Genomic DNA, 21,199 nt, shown 5'->3' with positions numbered 1-21,199 from the left:
CAGTTAAAGCACCACAATAGATCATGTTCCCATATTTAGTCTATGTGGTTGATGCAGATGAGGTCATAAATTTCTGACCTTATCTCTTTTTTAAAGGAAAAATAGAGATAATAGGGTGAGGGGAAATATCCATGTACCTTAATTTATATTTGTGTCCTACTTCTTCACCTACATCATCATTCACATGAGTTAGTTTTGATTGGTAGCAAATGTTTGTCAATATTCTACAAGGAAGATAATTTTTTAAGTTATCTGAGTTATTTCTCTTGGATTCACAAAATCTAGTACTAATGAAGTGTTCTATAGTAAACAAATGATTAGTAAAGGAAATGTTTTGACTTGGCTATTTTATTACCTTGTTTTAGTCATTATACAGTTAGCAAAACTAAGTTTATCTCTGCTTAAAACTCTGAGGCCAGATTTCAAATGTTTTTTGTTTCTTAAAATCTAGCAATTTTTTTTTTACTTGCTTGTTACTTACTTCATCCATCTTCATACATGTGCCAAAATCTGCTAATTTCAGATGTCCATGCTTATCCAAGAGCATGTTGTCAGGCTTCACATCTCTGTGAATTAAACCCATGGAGTGTATGGCATCCAGAGCAAGAACAACTTCAGCAGTATAAAATTTGGCCCATTTTTCAGGTACATCATAGTTACTCATAAGGTTTACAAGGTCTCCACCAGGCATATACTCCATTACCATGTACAGATACTTATCATCTTGAAAGGCACAAAATAGCTGGAAAACAAAATGGGAAGGAAAAATTTTTTTAAAAAAAGGAAAAAGGAAAGGAAAGGAAAGAAAACGAAAGGAAAGGAAGGTACGGAGAAAGCCAAAACCATAAATAGAACAAAACCCAAAAACGGTTATATTACTGAAAAAAACAAATTATTTTATAACCAAAACAGAGTTGACACTATGAAATCTTAGATTTGGACATCTTTGATGGAAAAACAGTTATCAGCCAAAACTTTTATATGGGTGTTTTCTTCAGGCTTACTAACAAAATATGCATGAATGAATCACTTTCCCTCTTGGAAATTACAGGAATCTATTTAAATAGACATATTTTAAGAGAGAAAAGAATAAGAACGAGGAACATAAAAAGATGAAAGAATGACTGAACTCATAACTTTAATAAAAAACCAGATTTCTGAAAATGAAACAAATTATTGCATATAACTCATAAAAAAGAGTGTTGAGGAGGTAGAAGCAATTTAGCAAACCCTAAAAGACACCAGATTCAGTGGAAGAGGGAATAAGAGGGAATAAGCCCCATACCAATGCAAAGAGTAACCAGTAACATATTTGAACAGGGCCTCTGCTCTCTCCCCTTCCCCAGCATCTTGCTCAAAATAAGAGCAAATGGCAATGTTACCTGCACGTAAACTAAAGCAGCAGCACTGGGAGCAGAGAAATTTGTTAGTGATCCCCACAAGACACAGAGACACCACAAATTCAGAAGAAAAGGTATTTACATACCACCCAACAACACGTCCCACCTCACCCAGAAGCAAGCAATGCAAACAGGAAAAGTTTCCACAAACAAATTGGGAAAAGATAGAACAAAACCAAGAACTAACATTTGAGAAAAACCAACACCATGAAAAAGAGGCAAAGCAATTCAAGAAACATAAAATTAGTACTCAAGGAAATGTCTAATAGGACAAAGAACAGCTTTAAACATGTAAAAATCAATAGTCTCAAAATAGTTAACATGTCACATCAATTAAACAATATAGGCTAATATGAAAAAAAATCTTAAGTGTTACAATTAAATATATAACTGATGATAAGAGAAGAACAAATTATAGAGCTAAAAAATTGAGCAAAGGAACCTTCTCTGATTACACTGAAAAATTCAGAAATGAAAAATAGAGCACAGTTACCAGAGCTCCAACATGTATCTAAAAGCAGTCTGGAAGAGAGAACACAAACCAGATGAAAAGGAAGAAAAGGAAATAGTAAATAAAAATTTCTAGGAGTGAATAAAATTAAAAATAAAGTTAAAGAAAGATTGATAGCACTTCCAACTGCCTAGAGAGAAACTAAGACAGCCAGTGCTAAACTTTCAGAAATACAAGAGAGAAATCCTACAAGTTTCCAGAGAGAAAAGATATCTTATGCACAAAACCAGAAATCATACTGGCAACAAACTTCTCAGCCAACATACTGGATACAAGAAAACAAAGCTGTATCATCAGTTTTGAAGGAAAATGGTTTTGATCCTAGAACATGGCAGAGTAGTAAACAAATGAGATGGAAAAATATACCTATTATGCAAATCCTTAGAAATTTTATAATTAACAAACCATTTCTGAAAGAACTGCTCAAGGATATAATTTGACAAAATGAAGAATAAATCCAAGTAAGAGGATTGTGAGACATAAGAAAGAGAGGCGAACAAGTAATACAGAAAAGCTTATTAAATACAATTACTGACAGAAAATTAAATACACACTTGAGAATCACACCAAAATCAGCATATTTTTTAAATGGAAGATGGTGGGATGTAGGGAGGGAAGGGATGGAAAAGCTTTGTAAGGCTGGTTACCAAATTAGGAAAAATGTTTGTGTGTTTTTGTGTGTAGTGCTGTTTAACCCTAAATGATAAAAGATGTAAATAAATGCAAAGACACTGTATGTTCTTAGATTGAAAGACTTAATATTATAAAGATGGCAATTCTCATCAAACTGATCAACAGATTTAAAGCAAAATCTATCTAAATCCCAGCAGGTTTTTTCCAGAAACCAACAAATTAATCCTAAAATTTATATGGAATACAAAAGGACACAGAAGAGTCAAAACAATCTTGAAATGGAACAAGGTAGGGAGCCTTGTATTTCCCAATTTCAAAATTCACTATGAAACTACTATTATCAAGACACTACTTATAGCATAGGCCAGACATGTAGATCAATGGAACAGAACTGACAGTCCTGAAATAACCCTTATATGTTTATAGGTCAATAGATTATTTTTGTCCTACAAAGATGTCAGGGCAATTTAGTGGGTAAAGAATAGTCAACAAATGGTGCTTGAACAACTGGATATTCACAGGCAAAAAGATGAACATTTTCAGACCCTTACTTTACATCACACTAAAAAATTACTTGAAATAGCTCAAAGGGCTAAATTTAAGAGTTGAAACTATAAAAATTTAGGAAAAAACAAAGGAGAAAAGCCTTCACGACCTTGAATTAGACAAAGGTTTCTTATAACACCAAAAACACAATTGACAAAATAAAAAACTGACATATAAGGTTCCATTAAAAGAAAAATTTGCTGGCATTAGAAGACAACATTAATAAAATGAAAAGATAAACTGCAGTTTGGGAAGAAATACAAATGACATATATGATAAAGGGCTTATCTATAGACTATACAGAGAACTGCTACAACTCAATAATAAGGCAAATAACAAATTTTAAATGGCAAAAATTTTGAATGGACATTTCACCAAAGGAGATACATGAGCTGTCAGTAAGCACATGAAAAGATGCTCAATATTGTTAGTCATTAGGGAAATGCACTTAAAACCACAATGAAATACCACTTTACACCAACCAGAACGGCTATAATAAATAAAGACAAAATATCAAAGGTTGGGAAAAACGTGGAGAACTGGAACCTCGTATGTGTTGGTTGAGAATGTAAAATGGCACAACCACTTGGAGAAAGAGCTTGACAATTTCTTAAAAAGTTAAACAGGTTTACCTACCACACAACCAGGGATTCCACTCCCAGGTATCTACCCAAGAGAAATCAAGTATGTTCACAAAAGATGTGTATGCAAATGTTCACAGCACCATTATTGACTATTTGCAACAGCCCTGAAGTAGAAACACTATTTGTAAAAATCCCAACTGATAAATGGACAAACAAAATGAGTATATCCATACACTCTATGTCTAGCCCAACTGGGTGCAGTACAATACAATTCTGATGTTAAACACTTGGCTCCCAGAAGTTAAAAGCCCAGTCTTCCACAAGGTGGCCCTCATTTGTTAGACTTCATTCATTCTTTGGGAGTCCCCAGGCCATTTGCATTTCTGTCTGACCAAGCACAAATTAAGGAGTTCCTATGACTCCCTGAGGTTTAGATAATCCACTAGGATGACTCCTAGAACTCATAGAGTCACTATATTTATGATCACCATTTTATTATAAAGGACACACTTAAGGCGAGACCTCGGAGGAAAAAGAATTTTTCTGCCTCCTCCTGTGGAATCAGGTGCATCACCCTCCCATCACATCAATTTACTAGCCAGGAAGTAGGGTCTGACAGGCATTATGAATTAAATTGTTGGCCATGTGATTAAACTTAATCTCCAGTCCCTTTCCCTTCCCAGGAGGTCAAGCAACTCAAAGTCCCAATTTTCTGTTCATGTGCTTGTTCTCTCTGGACAATCACCCTCATTCCAAAGCTATCAAAAGAACCCCCTGGATTTGCCTCATTAACATAACAAAGATATTCGTATCACTCAGGAAATCCAAGAGCTTTTGAAACTGTGCTAGGAACTGGGGACAAAGACCAAAAAATATTTTTTATTATACCACACCAAACAATGGAACACTATTCAGCATTAAAAAGAAATGAATAAGCTACAATGTTCATGAACTTCAAAAACAGAATGTTAAGGGAAGAAAATCTAAAAGACAACATACTGTATAATTCCATTTATCTAAAATGCCCAAAAAAGGTGAATGTATAGAGACAGAAAGCACATTAATAGTTGCCCAGGGCTGGGAGAGAAATGGGAAATAACTGTAAATAGGTGAAAGGAAAGGAGCGACACATAGCAGCAATTCACCGGAGAATTCCGCTTTATTAGGGAAAGGTGCTGGGTTATATAGGAAGGGGCATGAATTGATTGAGGTGTCACTTCTACAGGGCTGGTGGCTGTTGGCTAGGTGCTGGGATTGGGAGGGGAGCGAGAGGTGATTGGGCTTCAGGTGGCACCGGCGGGAACCGAGGACCCTGAAGAGAAGCCGGAAGTTTGCCATCTTACTGGTGGGGGCCCTTCAATAGGTACAAGTGATCATTTGAGGATAGTGGAAATGTTTAAAATCTGATTGTAGTGATGGGTGCACAACTCTGTACATTTCCTAAAAATCACTTAATTGGACAAACTGATCTGCAAATAACTTAATAAAGTAATTTCATTTATAAGAGACAAAAATTAGAAATAAGTAAATAGTCATACATCTATACATACTGTGGGTATGATGGAGAATGCTTGCAGTAGGTACATACTTAATACTGGAAGGGCAATGGGGCATCAGGTCAACAACTTACTTGAAAATAGTTCAGAAAGATTTTCCTGTGCATGTTACCCCCAACTTTCCTGTAAGTTTGTGATTGTTCCAAATGCAAAAATTAGAAAGGGAAAAGTGACAGTTTGGGAAGATACTTGTAACACATATAGCCAGTAAAGAGCTCATATCCAAAATAAGTAAAAAGAACTCCTACCAGTTTCTTTAAGTTGACAGACAACCTAATGGGAAAATGGGCAAGAGATTTAAACAGGCATTACACAAAAAAGGATATTCAAATATGAAAAGGTATTAAATTTTGAGAAAAGTAAATTTAAACCACTTAAGATATCACTTTGCATGCACAAAACAACCAAAAATTTTAAAACTGACAAGACCGTTAGCAAGGATGTGAGACAAAGGAACTTCGAACTGAACTCTGATAACCCATTGGAAAACAGGCTGTCACCACCTACTAAGATTGATCGTTAAGTACCCAGAAATGCTACTTCTAGAAATATACTCAACAGAAATAAATACAAGAATATTTATGACAACACTGCTTGTAAAAAACATAATTTTGAAATCATATCAACAAAATGTGATATACACAAACAATGGAATAAAATACAGCATTTAAATTAATGAACTATAAGCAACCTGGATAATTCATACCAACATGTTGAGCAAAAAAGCTAGATACAAAAGTAGAGGTATTTAATGATTTCACTTATATGAAGTTCAGTAAACAGGAAAATTACAGTTTCTGCGTGTTTGTTTAGGTGGTAAACCATTAAGAAAAGCTAGGAAATGACTACCAACAAGGTCAGAAGAGTGGTTCTTTGTGGGGAACTCGTGGAGGTAGTGATTGAGAAAGAGCACAGAGGACTTCTGGAACACTGGCAATGTTTATTTTTTTATCTGGGTAGTGAATACATGACTGTTTGCTTTGTGATAAATTGTTCTACTGTTTATTTTATGTGCTTTTCTGTGTATGTCCCAAATAAGACCACTTTAAAAAAATATGGTAAAATTAAAGCGGAACTCATAAGGAAATTAATGACTTCAAATGTACTTAATAAGCATCTCTCCCTATTCTCTCATTATCCAATATTCAAACAGATATCTGTATCTGACAGTAAGAAAATAAGAACTGACAACAAAAGGCAAATAAAGAAAGTAGAAAAGAACAATATAAACCCAAAGAAAATAGAAACTATAGATTTTTTTTAAAGGCAGAAGATAACTATAAGAAAACCAAAAAAGGTATACTTTGAAAAAAAAAATTATACCCTATTCAATAGAAAAGTCAAAGACAGATATAGCCACCGCAAGTATAAACTAACTCAAGAAGTAAATAACCTGAATTAAGTCAATAATCACATGATCCAGTTGGGGAGGAGACAGGGAGGAAGGGAATGAGTACAGGGAGAGCATATACTGGCTATCTCTCAGAAGAGAGAAAAGATTGGGTAAGAGAACAAAAATATTTCAAGAATTCCTGTACTGTTTTAGTATTTCAAAATTAAAAGATTAAAACTAGCTATGGTAAATATTAAATTTGCTAAACGTATATTAAGATTGAAATCAAAGAAAGTTTCCAGAAGTCTTATTTGTTAGGCAAGCAAGAAAAGCCATTTTACCAATGGTGAATTAATTAAATTGTATTTGATTGCATCAGCCAAAGAAATGTGTCTAGAGAAAAATCAACTGCTTAAGACTGTTAGTCTTTCAGCAACAACTGTTAGTCAGAGAGTTGGGGACACTGGAAGTATTATCAGTAGTCAATTCAAAAACAAGGCAAATGATTTAGAGTGGTTTTTCTTGGCTTTTGATGAGTCAATAGATGTTACTGATACTTTGCAGTATTTCCTGTTTATTGGAGGAGTGAGGGCCACATTTGAAGTGAGTAAAGAATTAGCCTCTATGAACAGTCTGTACAGATCAACTACAGGCAAAAATATTTTCAAAGAAATTGAGAAAACATTAATTCAGTACAACTTGAAGTAGAATCTGGTAAGATGTGCTACAACAGATGGTCATAAAAATAAAGGCAGAGCAGAAAATGGCTTAGCTAGACAAATTCACAAAGTGAAAATGTATGCTGCTTAAAGTCTATGGTTATTCTTTATAATATTGATCAATAGGCCAGCTGTATAAATATATCTGGATCTCTCACATGTGAATAAACAAGTAGTGTTGATAGTGTCATTTGCCCTATTGACTTAACCATCATCATCAGTTCTGTAAATTTTTGTCAGAAATAGAATTTGAATATCCTTACTACACAGCAGTTCAAAGGCTTAGTTAGCAGTGGTAAAGTTTTACTGCAATTATTTGAGTTCAGAGCTGAGACTGAAAACTGACCAAGAACTATTATCCTTAACCACTATTCTGGAACATTCAATAGCTTTGGAAACTAGCTTTAGCTGCAGACTTGGTAATGTTTCCTAATTAACACAACTTAAAATGTCAAGGCAAAACAGCACTTACATGCAAAACTTATACTACAGTTCGATCGTTTTGATGATAACTTTATATACTTCCCATGCTATCAAATCCAAAACAAGTGAGATCTTCATTCCTACAAAAAATCTGCAGTGGATGTATTTCCTGAGAGCAAACTACAGTAGCACCATTTCAGCAGCACTTTTTGGACCTGATGTAAATGCAAAGAAAATATCCATATTTCAAAATCCACTTAAAATTTACAATTGAGGAGCTTCTATATAACCTTCGACTGGAAGTGATTAACCTGCAAGGATATGACATTACTAAGAAGTAAATATCTAGAGAAAAATATAACAATTCTATAAAAACCTTCCAGGTGATAAATATGCTCAAATCAAAATCATGCTTGAGGTCAACATCAGTAGTCATAAAAAATGCATTAGTATGTACCCTTTATATGATGTGTTGAAATGGTATTTTACCTCTGTAAGCTTTCTCTCAAAAACCCATAACCCTGGTCTAAATAAGAGAAAAACATCAGATAAATTCACTAGAAGAGCATACACATCCTATAATATAATTGGCAAGTAATCCTCAAAGCTGTAAAGGTCATCAAAAACAAGGAGAGTCTGAGAAACTGTCACAGCCTAAGAAGATGATAATTAAATGTAATAAACTATCCTGAATGGGATCCTGAAACAGAAAAGAACATTAGATAAAAACTAAGAACATCTGAATAAATTGTGGGCTTTAACTAACATACCAATAGTGGTTCATTCACTGTAACCAATGTACCTTCCTAAAGTTATGGTGTTAATCATAGGGGAACCTGTACATGGGATATATGAGAGCTCTCTACTACGCTCAATTTTCCTGTAAATTTACAACTGTTTTCAAAAATAAAGTCTGTTTTTTTTATTCATATACTGCTGGATAACAGTATTTGGAAGCACCTGGTTGTGTGAAAAGATATTTTCTAAGAAGATGAATATGTAAAATCTCAATACAGATTAGTAAGATGAATGGATCTAGGCACTGAGTACAAATAGCCAGTAAAATAACAGAGATAACTAGGCACTGGCCTCCACAAAACAGTACTCCTGAAGTTGTCCTGCCACCCCCACCAAATCACGCCTGATTGGATCAAGCCTCTGCCAAATTACCAACTTACAAAAATACAAATGAGAGAGGAACAAGTTAAAACTACACCACATGGATAAAATCAGCAAATTCCAGATTTCTTCAATAAATAAATTGCTGAGACAAGAGAAAAAGAAGGGAGAAATTCTAGATTGAGAGAATTAAAAGAAATACCTAAACTTAAATACTGAAAAAGCTAACAGTAAACTAAAGTGTCTAGGGATACACCTATTTGGGCATATGGAACTACATAGGAAAGCAAGGAAGTGGCTACCATAAAAGTAAAGACACCACAAAAACAGGCAACAAACATAGCAAACTGGACATACAAATGGCTTGAAAAAGTCCTCTCTACTAGCAAAGGAGTTTTTTAAATGTGCCAATATTCATCTATTGGATTAAAATCACACTAAGAATATATCTCTAATACAAATGGGTCAAAGATTTGTATTGTACCATAATTCATCTAAGAAAAATGAGGAGTTATTTCCAGTCAGAGTAAACTAATAAATTATGGCGGAGGTTGGGGGGCCTTCATGCAATTAAATATTGAACAGTCATTAAAAAATAAGGTCTGAGATTTGGAAAACTGAAATAATATACTGAAATTGATTACAGGCATATGCTATGACACACTTAGATCCCTAGAAGAAATGTGTTATGCACCAAAATTCATGTGAGCAAAAATTCATAGCATTATTCATAGTAGTCAAAAAGCAGAAACAACTTAAGTGTCCATTAACTGATGAATGAATAAAATGTGGGGTATAGCCACACAACAGAATATTTGGTCATAACAAGGAATGAAGTACTGATACATGCTGCTAACAACAAACATGGAAAACACATTAAGTGAAAGATGTTACCACAGACCACATACTGTATGATCCCATTTACGTATAACATCCAGAACAGGCAAATCCACAGACCCAGAAAGCAGATTAGTGGTAGCCAGCAGTTGGAGTCAGGGAGGATAGGGGAAAACTGCTAACTGGTTCACAGTTTCTATTTGAGATAATAAAAGTGTTCTAAAATTAGGTAGTAGTAATGAGGCACAAACTCTATAAATACACTGAAATCACTGAATAATAAAGTAAAAAAAAAAGGAAATAAGTCAGTCATTTTGATAAGCTTTCCCAAAAAGTTACACATTTCATACATATAAATATAATGGTGCATGGAAGGTCCTGTATCAGAGAGATAAATTAAAGCCAGGATTATCATCTCTTACTTTTTCAATTATACAACATTTCATTGCTGATTTGCTTCCACAAATTCACTATCTCAATGAACATTTCAAAAGGTCCACTTAGAATTAAAGAACAGACAGCAACTTATGAAATCATAAACTAGAAATGGCAATTAACCTGTTACTACAAGAGCAATTTAAGATAAAAGTGGAATTTATTACCATCATTCCCTAATAAAGTAAATTATCATGATATTTAATTAACAATAAAAATTTTAGTTTTAGCAGCACTGATCAGAATTTCTATTCACTAGCTACAGTAAAAGAATAAAGTGGAGGAGGACTGAGGCTCAATCAACATCATAAAAAAAGCAAAAGTAATGAGCTTTTAAATTGCATAATCATTGATGTGGAAAATTTTTTTACCTCCAAATTGCCTTCACAAGCAAAGAAAGTATCAAACTCCTGGATCACTTAAGCATTCTGAACATGCATTGGTATACACCTAATTTTACTCATGACACTTGTTCAAAAGTGTTTGCAGAATTAATTATTAGTATAAAAATATCTTTAGAGGAGCAAAGCTAGTGAGAGATAAAATGAAAAAGAGGCAAAACAGAAACATACATTCCTTACTTAACAGTCAAACAACTGGCTAAATTAGGAACCCCAATGCTTACATTATAGGTAATATATAAATTATACAAAATATAAATATACAGAATTAAAAATAATTTTTTGTAGTAAGTTTTTTTTCTTTTTAAGGTAGGCTGATTATTGTTCCTGTTTTATAAATCATGTGAAAGAGTAGGCAGGGAATAATGGTATACTGGTAGCCAATCCAGTTCTTTTTATAAAGGAATTAAAAAAGAAAGTTGTAAGTAGTACTTGCTTTTATGCACCAATTTAAGTACTACATGTCATTTAAGTACTACACTACATATTATTTAGGAATATTAAACAAGCATATAGAATCCAAATGTATTAAAACTAACTGCATTGTTACTATGTGAATGAGATACAGAACTTCAAGCATACAAAACCACAACCTATGAATAAACACTTATGAAAAGGGGAAATAAACTTTTTGTATGCTTACCTGAACCACCCAGGGACTGTTGGCAAAGGCCATAATATCTCTTTCTTCCCAGAAAAAAGCAGAATCTGATCTTTTTATCATTTCAAACTTACTAAGAAGCTTCATTGCATAAACTTTCTGTGATGCCTTATGTCGAACCTGTTGTTTTTTAAAACACAAAAATTATTAATACTTTAATTTTATGAGAGAAAGGTGAGCAACAGATCTTACTAAAATGTTATTAAAGACTTTGCTTACAGAACAAAATGAACCTTAACTAGAAAAAACATAACATTTCAGTGAAAGAAACTAAGGAGAAAATTCCAACAGCCTAAATATTTCAATGAAATACACAATACCTTTAAATGCCACAGTCAATATACAACTATCTCATTTGATCTAAATAAAGCTGAATTCCTGAAGTTTCATTTCTTCATGTTAATTAAGGTAACCAAGTTTAAGAATGAGACATTGTTAGATGAGAATCTTGTCAGATATGTACATGTATCCCTCACTACCTAAACATTAAGAACCTAACAAATTTAGATATCAAAGGTATTTCAAATTTTGTTAAGTCATCCTTATTTCTTGTTAGGTATCCTACTTAACAGGTTTTTTTTTTAAGGGAAAAACTATCAACACTGTGGTTATTTCATCAATTCATATCTTCCTCAACAAACTACAAATTTCAAAAGAACAGTGTCTGTTTCTGACCATCACTTTAATCCTAGAGTATAGCAGAGGAAATTCTCTACCATAGAGGCAGTATACAGTTAATGAATGATTATAATAGTTAACATTCACTGGATAATTAATAATAATTGCTAACATTTATACTTGGATAGCTAATATGATGTCCAAAACTGAACTACAAATCCTCACCTCTGAATCTATTCCTCCTACAGTGTTGCATTTCATCAAATGGCACCTTCATCTGTCCAGTTGCTCAAGCTAAAAACCTTTGGCTCCTCTCTTTCGCTCATATAGCTCATCAGACTCATCAGCAAAACATGTCAGTCCTACCTTCAAATAGTTTAAGAATCCAATCATTTCTAATTATCTCCACTGATACCACCCTGCTCTAACATCTGTTACTTCAATCACCTGCAATAGCCTCAACTAATTTTCCTGCTCTCATTCTCATCTTTGCACAGTGTGGCAATCCTTCTAGAACATAAACAATTTCCTAATAAAGGCTAATAATTGCATACCAAGGCCTGAAATAGGGAGCAGAGATTCAACCTTGTTAGTTAAATGCACTTGGGAAACAACATGTTCTTTTCACACATTTACATTTACCAAATATAAAACTAAGCCTGCACCAAGTTAGGGGCAATCAGTAACCAGACAGCTTCTTCTATAGAATGAAATCAACACTCATCAAAAACAAAATCCAAAGTCTCTATTACACATCCACAAGGACCAATATATAATATAAAAACTACTCACTAGGTAAAAAGGAACATGTGACTCATCATCAAGAAAAAAGCAGTCACTGTGAATGGGGATGTTGGGGGGACTTGGTGAAGGGGGAGCCTAGTAAACATAATGTCCTTCATGTAATTGTATATTAATGATACCAAAATAAATTAAGAAAAAAAAAGAAAAAAAGCAGTCAGGCAGAGAAAAGATGATAGAGTAGGAAGGCAAGGCAGAACCCTCTTCCCACAAACACATAAAGGAAGATACTACATCAAATACAACTAAACCTGAAAATGACCTGAAGACAGTAAAACAGATCACCTACACCTGGAGAAGAAAAGAAGACTACACAGAAAAGGGCAAAGTGGCAGAGCCACAATCTGGTGAGGCCCAAGTATGTCCCTCATCTCAGCCCACAGGAGAGAGGAAGAGGAAAAGACCAGGGAGGGGATAGGAGCAGAGGAATGCTACATACCCCTGGAGATCTGCTCCAGGAGCTTGAGTCCACATTACACTGGGTCCTGGTGATTAGTGGGACTGGATACCGGCGACAGGTGGAACACTGAGAGGCTGAGACCCTAGTCGCTTGTGGGGACAGGCACACTCCACCAGTCCTGAGACCCCAAGAAGAGGTGGCAGTTTCAAAGACTTGCCAGTGGCAGGAGGGGTGTCAGATGACTGAGGGTTGGATGGAACTCTCTCCCCAGGAGGAAGGGCACGTAGATGATTCCTCCCCAGCTCTCCCTCAGCCCAACAGGTCCGGAACTCTCAGGAGCTTCAGATGCTCCATCCCCCTTGCTGGTAACTCAGCCCCAAGGTGCCTCTGTGCATGCACTTTTGGAGAGCCAACCCACCTAGCAGCAGTGTCAGACTTTGCTACGTAGCAGGCAAAGGGAGACTTTCCCAGCTTTTTTGGCCATTCAGCCCATCTGGGGAAGTGACTGCAAGAGCCAGCAGCGAGAGCTCTTCCTCCCCAACAGTGTCCAAGCCTAGTACTGAGCATCCTGAGCATCCCACTCTATCCCAGACCCCAGAGCCATAAAGTGGCCCAGCCCATCCCATTAACCCTGCAGCCCCACCATCACTGTAGGGCAGGCAGAGGGTGGCCCTGTCCACAACAATATCAGCAGAGACCTCTGCTCTGATCACAAAGGGTGGCTGAGGCAATCTGCTGGGGCTGCAAGCTCAGACCACTACTGGTAGACAGAAGAGCAGCCCCTACCACTGTACACCAACAGCAACTGGGGCTCCTGCAAAGTAGAACCAGGTACTGGAGAGTAAAGAGTCTTGAGCTTCTGGGCACCACAGGATGCATCCTTCATATTACTCTCTAGGCCAGGAAACAAAACAGACCCATCTAGTACAAAGGAAGAAGAACAAAAACCCCAACAAAATGAGGAAGCAGAGGGATATGTCCAAAACAAAATTACAGAAAAAGACTCCAGAAAGAGGGCTAAATGGAGAGCACCAATCTTCTTGATAAAGATTTCAAAGTAAAATATCATAAATGCTAACTGATTTGCAGAGAACTATTAAAGATCTCAGGGAGAACTTCAACAAAGAGATAGAAGAGCTGAAGAATACAGTAACTGAAATGAAACATACAATGGAAGGAGAGGAGTGAAGAGTAGATTGCTGCAAGCAGAGGAGACAGTCAATGAGATGGAAATTATAGAGAACAGGAACACAACAAAGTAAGGAACAGAGAAAAAAGATCTCTAGGAATGAAAAATGATAAGAAAGCTACATGACCAATCTAAATGAAACAATATTTGCATAATAGGGGTACCAGAAGAAGGAGGAGAGAGAGAGAGACAAAGGGATAAAAAGTGTCTTTAAGGAAATCATTGTTGAAAACTTCCCCAAGCTGTGGAAGGAAGCAGACACTCAGGTCGTGGAAGCACAGAGAGCCACTAACAAAAGGAACCCCAGGAAGACAACACCATGACATATAAATTAAAATGGCAAAGATTAAGGATAAGGAGAGAGTACTGAAAGCAACCACAGACTGAAAAAAGATTACTTATAAAGGAAACCCCATCAGGTTCTCAGCAGACTTCTCAGCAGAAACTTTACAGGGCAGAAGGGAGTGGCATGAAATATTTAATGTACTGAAAGAGAAGGACCTTCAACCAAGAATCATTTACTTGGCAAGATTATCATTCAAAGTTGAAGCAGGGAATAAACAATTTCCAGATAAACAAAGGCTTAAAGAATTTGTAACATCTAAACCACCATTACAAGAAATGTTCCTATGACTAAATAGCTATCACCAGTGAAAATAAACAGTAAAGGTAGCAGACAAATTAATTACCAACCAAGTATGAAATTAAAAAAGAAGAAAATCAACTGTACATACAATCAGTCAAGAGATACACAAAAAGTGCAGATTATGACATCTAATACATAAAGTATGGAGGAGGAGGAGGAAGAAAAAAGTACTTCTAGACTGTGTTTGAATTAGATTGAAATAACACAAACAGCAACTTAATATAGACAGTTCTATGTAAGGAAGCTATCCCTGGACCTTTGGTAACCACAAAACTAAAGCCTACAATAAATACACAAAAAAATAGAAAAAGAGAAATCCAATCACAACACTAAAGAAAACCATCAAATAATGAGTATATCAGACAGAGGAAGAAAGGACAGAGAGGAGCTATATAAACAACCAGAAAACAATTAATAAAATGGCAGTAAGTACAAACCTACCAATAATTACCTTAAATGTAAATGGACTGAATGTACTAACCAAAAGACACAGAATGGCAGAATGGATAAAGAAACTAGACCCATTTATGATGCCTAAAAGAGACTCATTCAGACTCAAACACATAACACAGGCTAAAAGTGAAGGGATGGAAAAAGATACTTCATGCAAATAATAGGGAGAAAAATGTAGGAGCAGCAGTACTTTTATCAGACAAAATAGATTTCAAAACAAAGAAAGTAACAAGACAAAGAAGGATATGCATAATGATGATGGGGTCAGTCTAACGAGGATATAACCATTGTAATATCTATGCAACCACATAGGAGCACCTAAATATGTAAAACAAGTATTAACAGAATTAAAGGGAGAAATAGGTAACATACACATTTTAGGAGACTTTAACACATCACTCACATTAATAGGTCAACTAGACAGAAAACAAATAAGGAAAAAGGATATTGAACATACATTAGATCAAATGGACTTAACAGATCTACAGAATATTCCACTGAAAAGCAGTAGGATACACATTTTTCTCAAGTGTACATGGAATGTTCTCCAGAATAGATCACATACAAGGCCACAAAAAAAAAAGCTTTAATAAATTCAAAAAGATTGAAACTGTATCAAGCAGCTTCTCATACCACAATGGTATGAAACTAGAAATAAATTACACAAAGAAAACAAAAGAATCTACAAACACATGGAGGCTAAACAACATGCTTCTAAATAATCAATGGGTCAATGAACAAATTAAAACAGAAATCAAGCAACACATGGAGACAAATGAAAATAAAAACTCAACAGCCCCAACTCCGTGGGATACTGAGAAGGTAGGTCTAAGTGGGAAGTACATGGCAATACAGGCCTTCCTCAAGAAACAAGAACAATCCCAAATAGTCTAAACTCACAACTAAAGAAACTAGAAAAAGAACAAATGAAACCCAAAGTTAGTAGGAGGGACATAATAATGATCAGAACAGAAGTAAACAAAATAGAGAAGAATAAAACAATAGAAAAAATCAGTGAAACTAGAAGCTGGTTCTTTGAGAAAAATAAACAAAATAAATAAACACCTAGCAAGACTTAATCAAGAAAAAAGAGAGAATACACACATAAACAAAATCAGAAACGAAGAAGGAATTGTCACAACGGACACCACAGAAATACAAAGAATTATTAGAGAAGTCTATGAAAAATTATATGCCAATAAAATGGACAACCTAAAGAAATGGACAACTTTCCAGAAAAATACAACCTTCCAAGACTGACCCAGGAAGAAACAGAAAATCTGAAGAGACCAATTACCAACAATGAAATTGAACTGGTAATAGAAAAATTCCCAAAAACCAAATTCCAGGACCAAATGGCTTCACAGCTGAATTACATCAAACATTTAAAGAACAATTAATACCCACCCTTCTTAAAGTATTCCAAAAAGCAGAAGAGGAGGGAATACTTCCAAACTCGTTCTATGAGGCCAGCATCACTATAATACCAAAACCAGGCAAAGACACCACACAAAAAAAGAAAATTACAATATCCCTGATGAACATAGATGTAAAAATACTCAACAAAATATTGACAAACCAAATCCAAAAATGGATCAAAAAGATCATCCATCATGACCAAGTGGGATTTATCTCAGGAATGCAAGGATGGTACAAAATTTGTAAATCATTCAGTATCATATACCACATTAACAAAAAGAAAGATAAAATCCACATGATCATCTCAATAGATGCTGAAAAAAATATTTGACAAAATTCAATGTTCTTTCATGATAAAAACTTTCAGCAAAATGGGTTTAGAGGGTACATACCTCAACATAATAAAGACCATATACAAAAAAACCAACAGCCAACATCATATCTAATAGTAAAAAGCTTAAAGACTCCACCAGAAAACTATTAGAACTGATAGCTGGATTCAGCAAAGTTGCAAGATACACAATTAATACACAGATGTATTCCTATATACTAATGATGAACTAGTAGAAAGAGAAATCAGGAAAACAACTCCATTTACAAATGCATCAAAAATAATAAAATCCTAAAAATAAATCTAAGGAGGTGAAAGACCTGTACTCTGAAAACTGTAAGACACTCATTAGAGAAATTAAAGAGACCAATAAATGGAAATACATCCGGCACTCACGGACAGGAAGAATAAATATTGTCAAAATGGCCATCCTGCCTCAAGCAATCTTTAGATTCAGTGCAACCCTTATCAAAATACCAACAGTATTTTTCAATGAACTAGAACAAATAGTTCTAAAATTTATATGGAACCACAAAAAAAAACCCAAATAGCCAAAGCAATCCTGAGAATGAACAACAAAGCTGGGGAGATTATGCTCTTTAACTTCAAGCTCTACTACAAAGCTACAGTAATCAAAACAACTTGGTACTGGCACAAGAACAGATCCATAGACCAATGGAACAGACTAGAGAGCCCAGATATAAACCAAAGCATATATGGTCAATTAATCCATGATAAGGGAGCCATGGATATACAATGGGGAAATGATAGCCTCTTCAACAACTGGTGCTGGCAAAACTGGACAGCTACATGCAAGAGAATGAAACTGGATTACTACCTAACTCCATACACAAAAGCAAACTTGAAATGGATCAAAGACCTAAATGTAAGTCATGAAACCATAAAACTCTTAGATGAAAACACAGGCAAAAATCTCTTGAACAGAAGTATGAGCAGTTTTTTCCTGGACACCTCTCCTTGGGCAAGGGAAATAAAAGCAAAAATGAACAAACAGGACTACATCAAACTAAAAAAGCAGAACAAAAAGGCATCCCACAGTTATGGGAGAATATATTCATAAATGACTCATCTGATAAAGGGTTAACATCCAAAATATATAAAGAACTCATATACCTCAAGGCCCAAAAACCAAGTAACTCTATTAAAAAATGGGCAGAGGATCTGAACAGACATTTCTCCAAAGAAGAAATGCAAATGGCCAACAGGCACATGAAAAGATGCTCCACATTGCTAATTATCAAGGAAATGCAAATCAAAACCACAATGAGATATCACCTCACATCAGTTAGAATGGCCACTATCTAAAAGACAAGAAATAACAAATGTTGCTAAGGATGTGGAGAAATGGGAACCTTCCTACACTGTGGGGAATGTAATTTGGTGCAACCATTGCGGAAAGCAGTATGGAGGTTCTTCAAAAAACTAAAAACAGAAACGTAATTCAATCCAGTAATTTCACTTTCAGGAATCTACCCAAAGAAAACAAAATCCCTGTTTCAAAAATATATATGCACCCCTATGTTTATCACTGCATTATTTACAATAGCCAAGATATGGAAGCAACCTGTGTCCATCAATAGATGAATAGATAGAAGAAGTGGTAAATATACACATAATAGAATGTTATTCAGCCATAAGAAGAAAAGAAATCCTATCATCTGCAACAACATGGATGGATCTAAAGGGTATTACTCTCAGTGAAATAAGCCAAGTGGAGAAAGACAAATACCCTATGATTTCACTTATTTGTGGAATATAAAAACAAAGCAAATCAGAATGAACAAAACAGCAGTAGACTCATAGACACTGAGAAGAGACTAGTGACTTCCAAGGGGGAGGGGTTGGGATGGGTCGGGGAGAAAGGTGAGGGGGATAAAGGGGCACAATAATTCACAATCACAATATAAGTAGGTCATGGGGATGATAGTACAGCATGGGGAATGTAGTCAATGACTCTGTAACATCTATGTTGATAGATAGTAACTGCACTAGAGGGGGTGAGGATTTAATAATATGGGTAACTGCTGAACCACTGCATAGTACGTACATCTGAAACCAAATCCTGTCCACAACAAATCACATTTTAACTGATTATGTTAAGTAATCAAACGATCTCAAAGTGAATGCTCATTCCAGCAATATTGTTAAATGTTGTAAAAAAACATTTTTTTAACGTTAAAGAGGCTTCTATGGTACTCCCTCTTTTATATTTATGCTACTCTTTAAACCTTTGCTTATTCCAAGGACAGATTTTAAATGTTTCCTAATTTCATTAGAAAAAATCCATATAACATTAAGAGTCAGTCAATTTTACCATAACATTTATACTTGACTTAATCCATGACAAGAGTTTTAAGAATTCTTCTGTAAACAGCTGTGAACAGAAACTGGAAGGTATTTGTCAGTTGATAGAAAATAGTTAAATATTTATATATAGGTGTAATTTTTATATGTAAATTAAACAAAAAACAAAAAAGAAAAGGACATTAATTCGAACAATGAGATATTACACAACATAGGCATAAATGATTTTTAGAACATGAAAAAATGTTAATCATTTTAGTTTTGGTGATTACTTATGCAAAATCGTTTCCCTCACTGTGCTTCCAATGCACATAAAGTAATACAATATTATAATTAGTTGTGTATATATATGTGTCTGCTCCATAAGCTCCTTTAGAAACAGAATACAAACTTTTATTCGTGGGGCTGCCTAGTGGTTGGTACAATGATGAATTGTCCAATTCAACAAGATCTTATTTCTATCCACAGGAAATCTATAAGCTTTTAATAAATAAAGATCAGTTTGGCTAGAAGCTCTACTTAATGAGGACTGAATTTCATTTAAACTATTTGATAGGACACTTAACTGGCCATAATACAAGAGTCACGAACCACCAGCTTGCAGCCTTTGATCTGATCTACAGAACAAATATTAAGAGCCAGTAGTTGTATCCATGCCAAACTTCTACCTCATACCTTTAAAATTCATTAGCATTAATATTACAAAGTATTATAATAAAGCACTATTACTTTAGGAAAGCTGGTTTCTATTGATCTTCCTTCTGAGTATGTCTCTGAATGACTCTATTATAATCTCCCTCAACATCTTTGTACATTCACCTTTTTTCTCTAGCTGCTTCTCCTCTATTCAATATCGATGGATAAATGCTATCCCTATGTACAGAGTACTGCTTAAAAGCATGGATTAAAAGGTCCACAAACTTGGGGAAAAGTCCTAGCTATTTATAAACTACATGGCCAATTTACTTAACCCTTCTAAATTTCAGTGACTTCATCTACATAGGAAACTCACAGAACTGTTGCAAAGATAATGAATGAAATAATGAACATAAATATTTAGCACATAGAATATACTCAATGAGAATGTTAGCCAACTCCACCATAGACAAATGGAACTTAGTTCACTCTATTATATATGCTTTATATGAGTTTCCCCTACGTCACTAGTTTTTCGAATACCTGATGGACAAAAATGCTGTTCCTATTCTGAGTCTTTATTTGCCAGGAAGTGATTGTTATAATATTCATTTCTAATTTTAAAAGTGAAACAAGCACAAAAACATCCAATTGACTATATATATATATTGACCTACATTATGTATATACATTGTTTTTATCTTAGCTGATGGAGACCTGGGTAATTTTTTTTTTATATTTATTTGTATTCTCTACAGCTAATGTGTACCTCTGTAAAACAATTTTTATAAGTAGATGAAACATTCCTAAGTAGAGGAAAAATGGTTGGAAAGTCTCAAAATGGACCTAGATCTCCTAGAACATTTGTAGACAAACACTTTTGAAAATTATTGTAACCAAAATGCCCCATTTGAGGCTTTCAAATTTATTTTTATTATCAAAAATTAAAAGATTTTTAAATAAGAAGATCCAATGCATTTAAAAGACCTGAAACAGTTATTGTGCTGCTAAGATTTCCATTAACGATGTAAGAAAAGACTGTCCTCATACTTTCTGTCTGGTTTAGTTGTGGCAGCCAAGACTGAAAAGGGGAATACAGGAAATTACAGAAACATAGAGGCAGGGAGATAGTTTTTACAACTCAGAAATAACCTTGTAATTAGCAAAGAGCCTGTTATATTCCAAAGAAGGGATAAAAAACTTGAGTTTACATGACAAGTCTT

General features: G+C 34.8%; 1 protein-coding gene across 10 annotated transcripts in view; it reads right to left on the bottom strand.

Moving 5' to 3' along the window:
* ROCK2 (Rho associated coiled-coil containing protein kinase 2) overlaps window positions 1-21,199 on the bottom strand; it is a 171,186-nt gene that overhangs the window by 57,811 nt on the left and 92,176 nt on the right. For all 10 annotated transcript variants that reach the window (XR_012122700.1, XR_012122701.1, XR_012122699.1 and 7 more), the window contains exons 4-5: window positions 11,141-11,278; window positions 482-742 (exon numbers count right to left, since the gene is read on the bottom strand). Coding sequence is in view for 7 of the 10 variants with exons in the window: in XM_073216509.1 (XP_073072610.1) it covers window positions 482-742; window positions 11,141-11,278 (399 nt within the window). In the remaining 3 variants the exon portion in view is untranslated. The remainder of the gene's footprint in view (window positions 1-481; window positions 743-11,140; window positions 11,279-21,199) is intronic.

This window comes from Manis javanica, chromosome 1 (assembly GCF_040802235.1).
Source record: "Manis javanica isolate MJ-LG chromosome 1, MJ_LKY, whole genome shotgun sequence".
Lineage (NCBI taxonomy): Eukaryota > Metazoa > Chordata > Mammalia > Pholidota > Manidae > Manis > Manis javanica.
The sequence above is the reverse complement of the archived record's forward strand: the minus strand, read 5'-3'. Positions and strand labels throughout refer to the sequence as shown.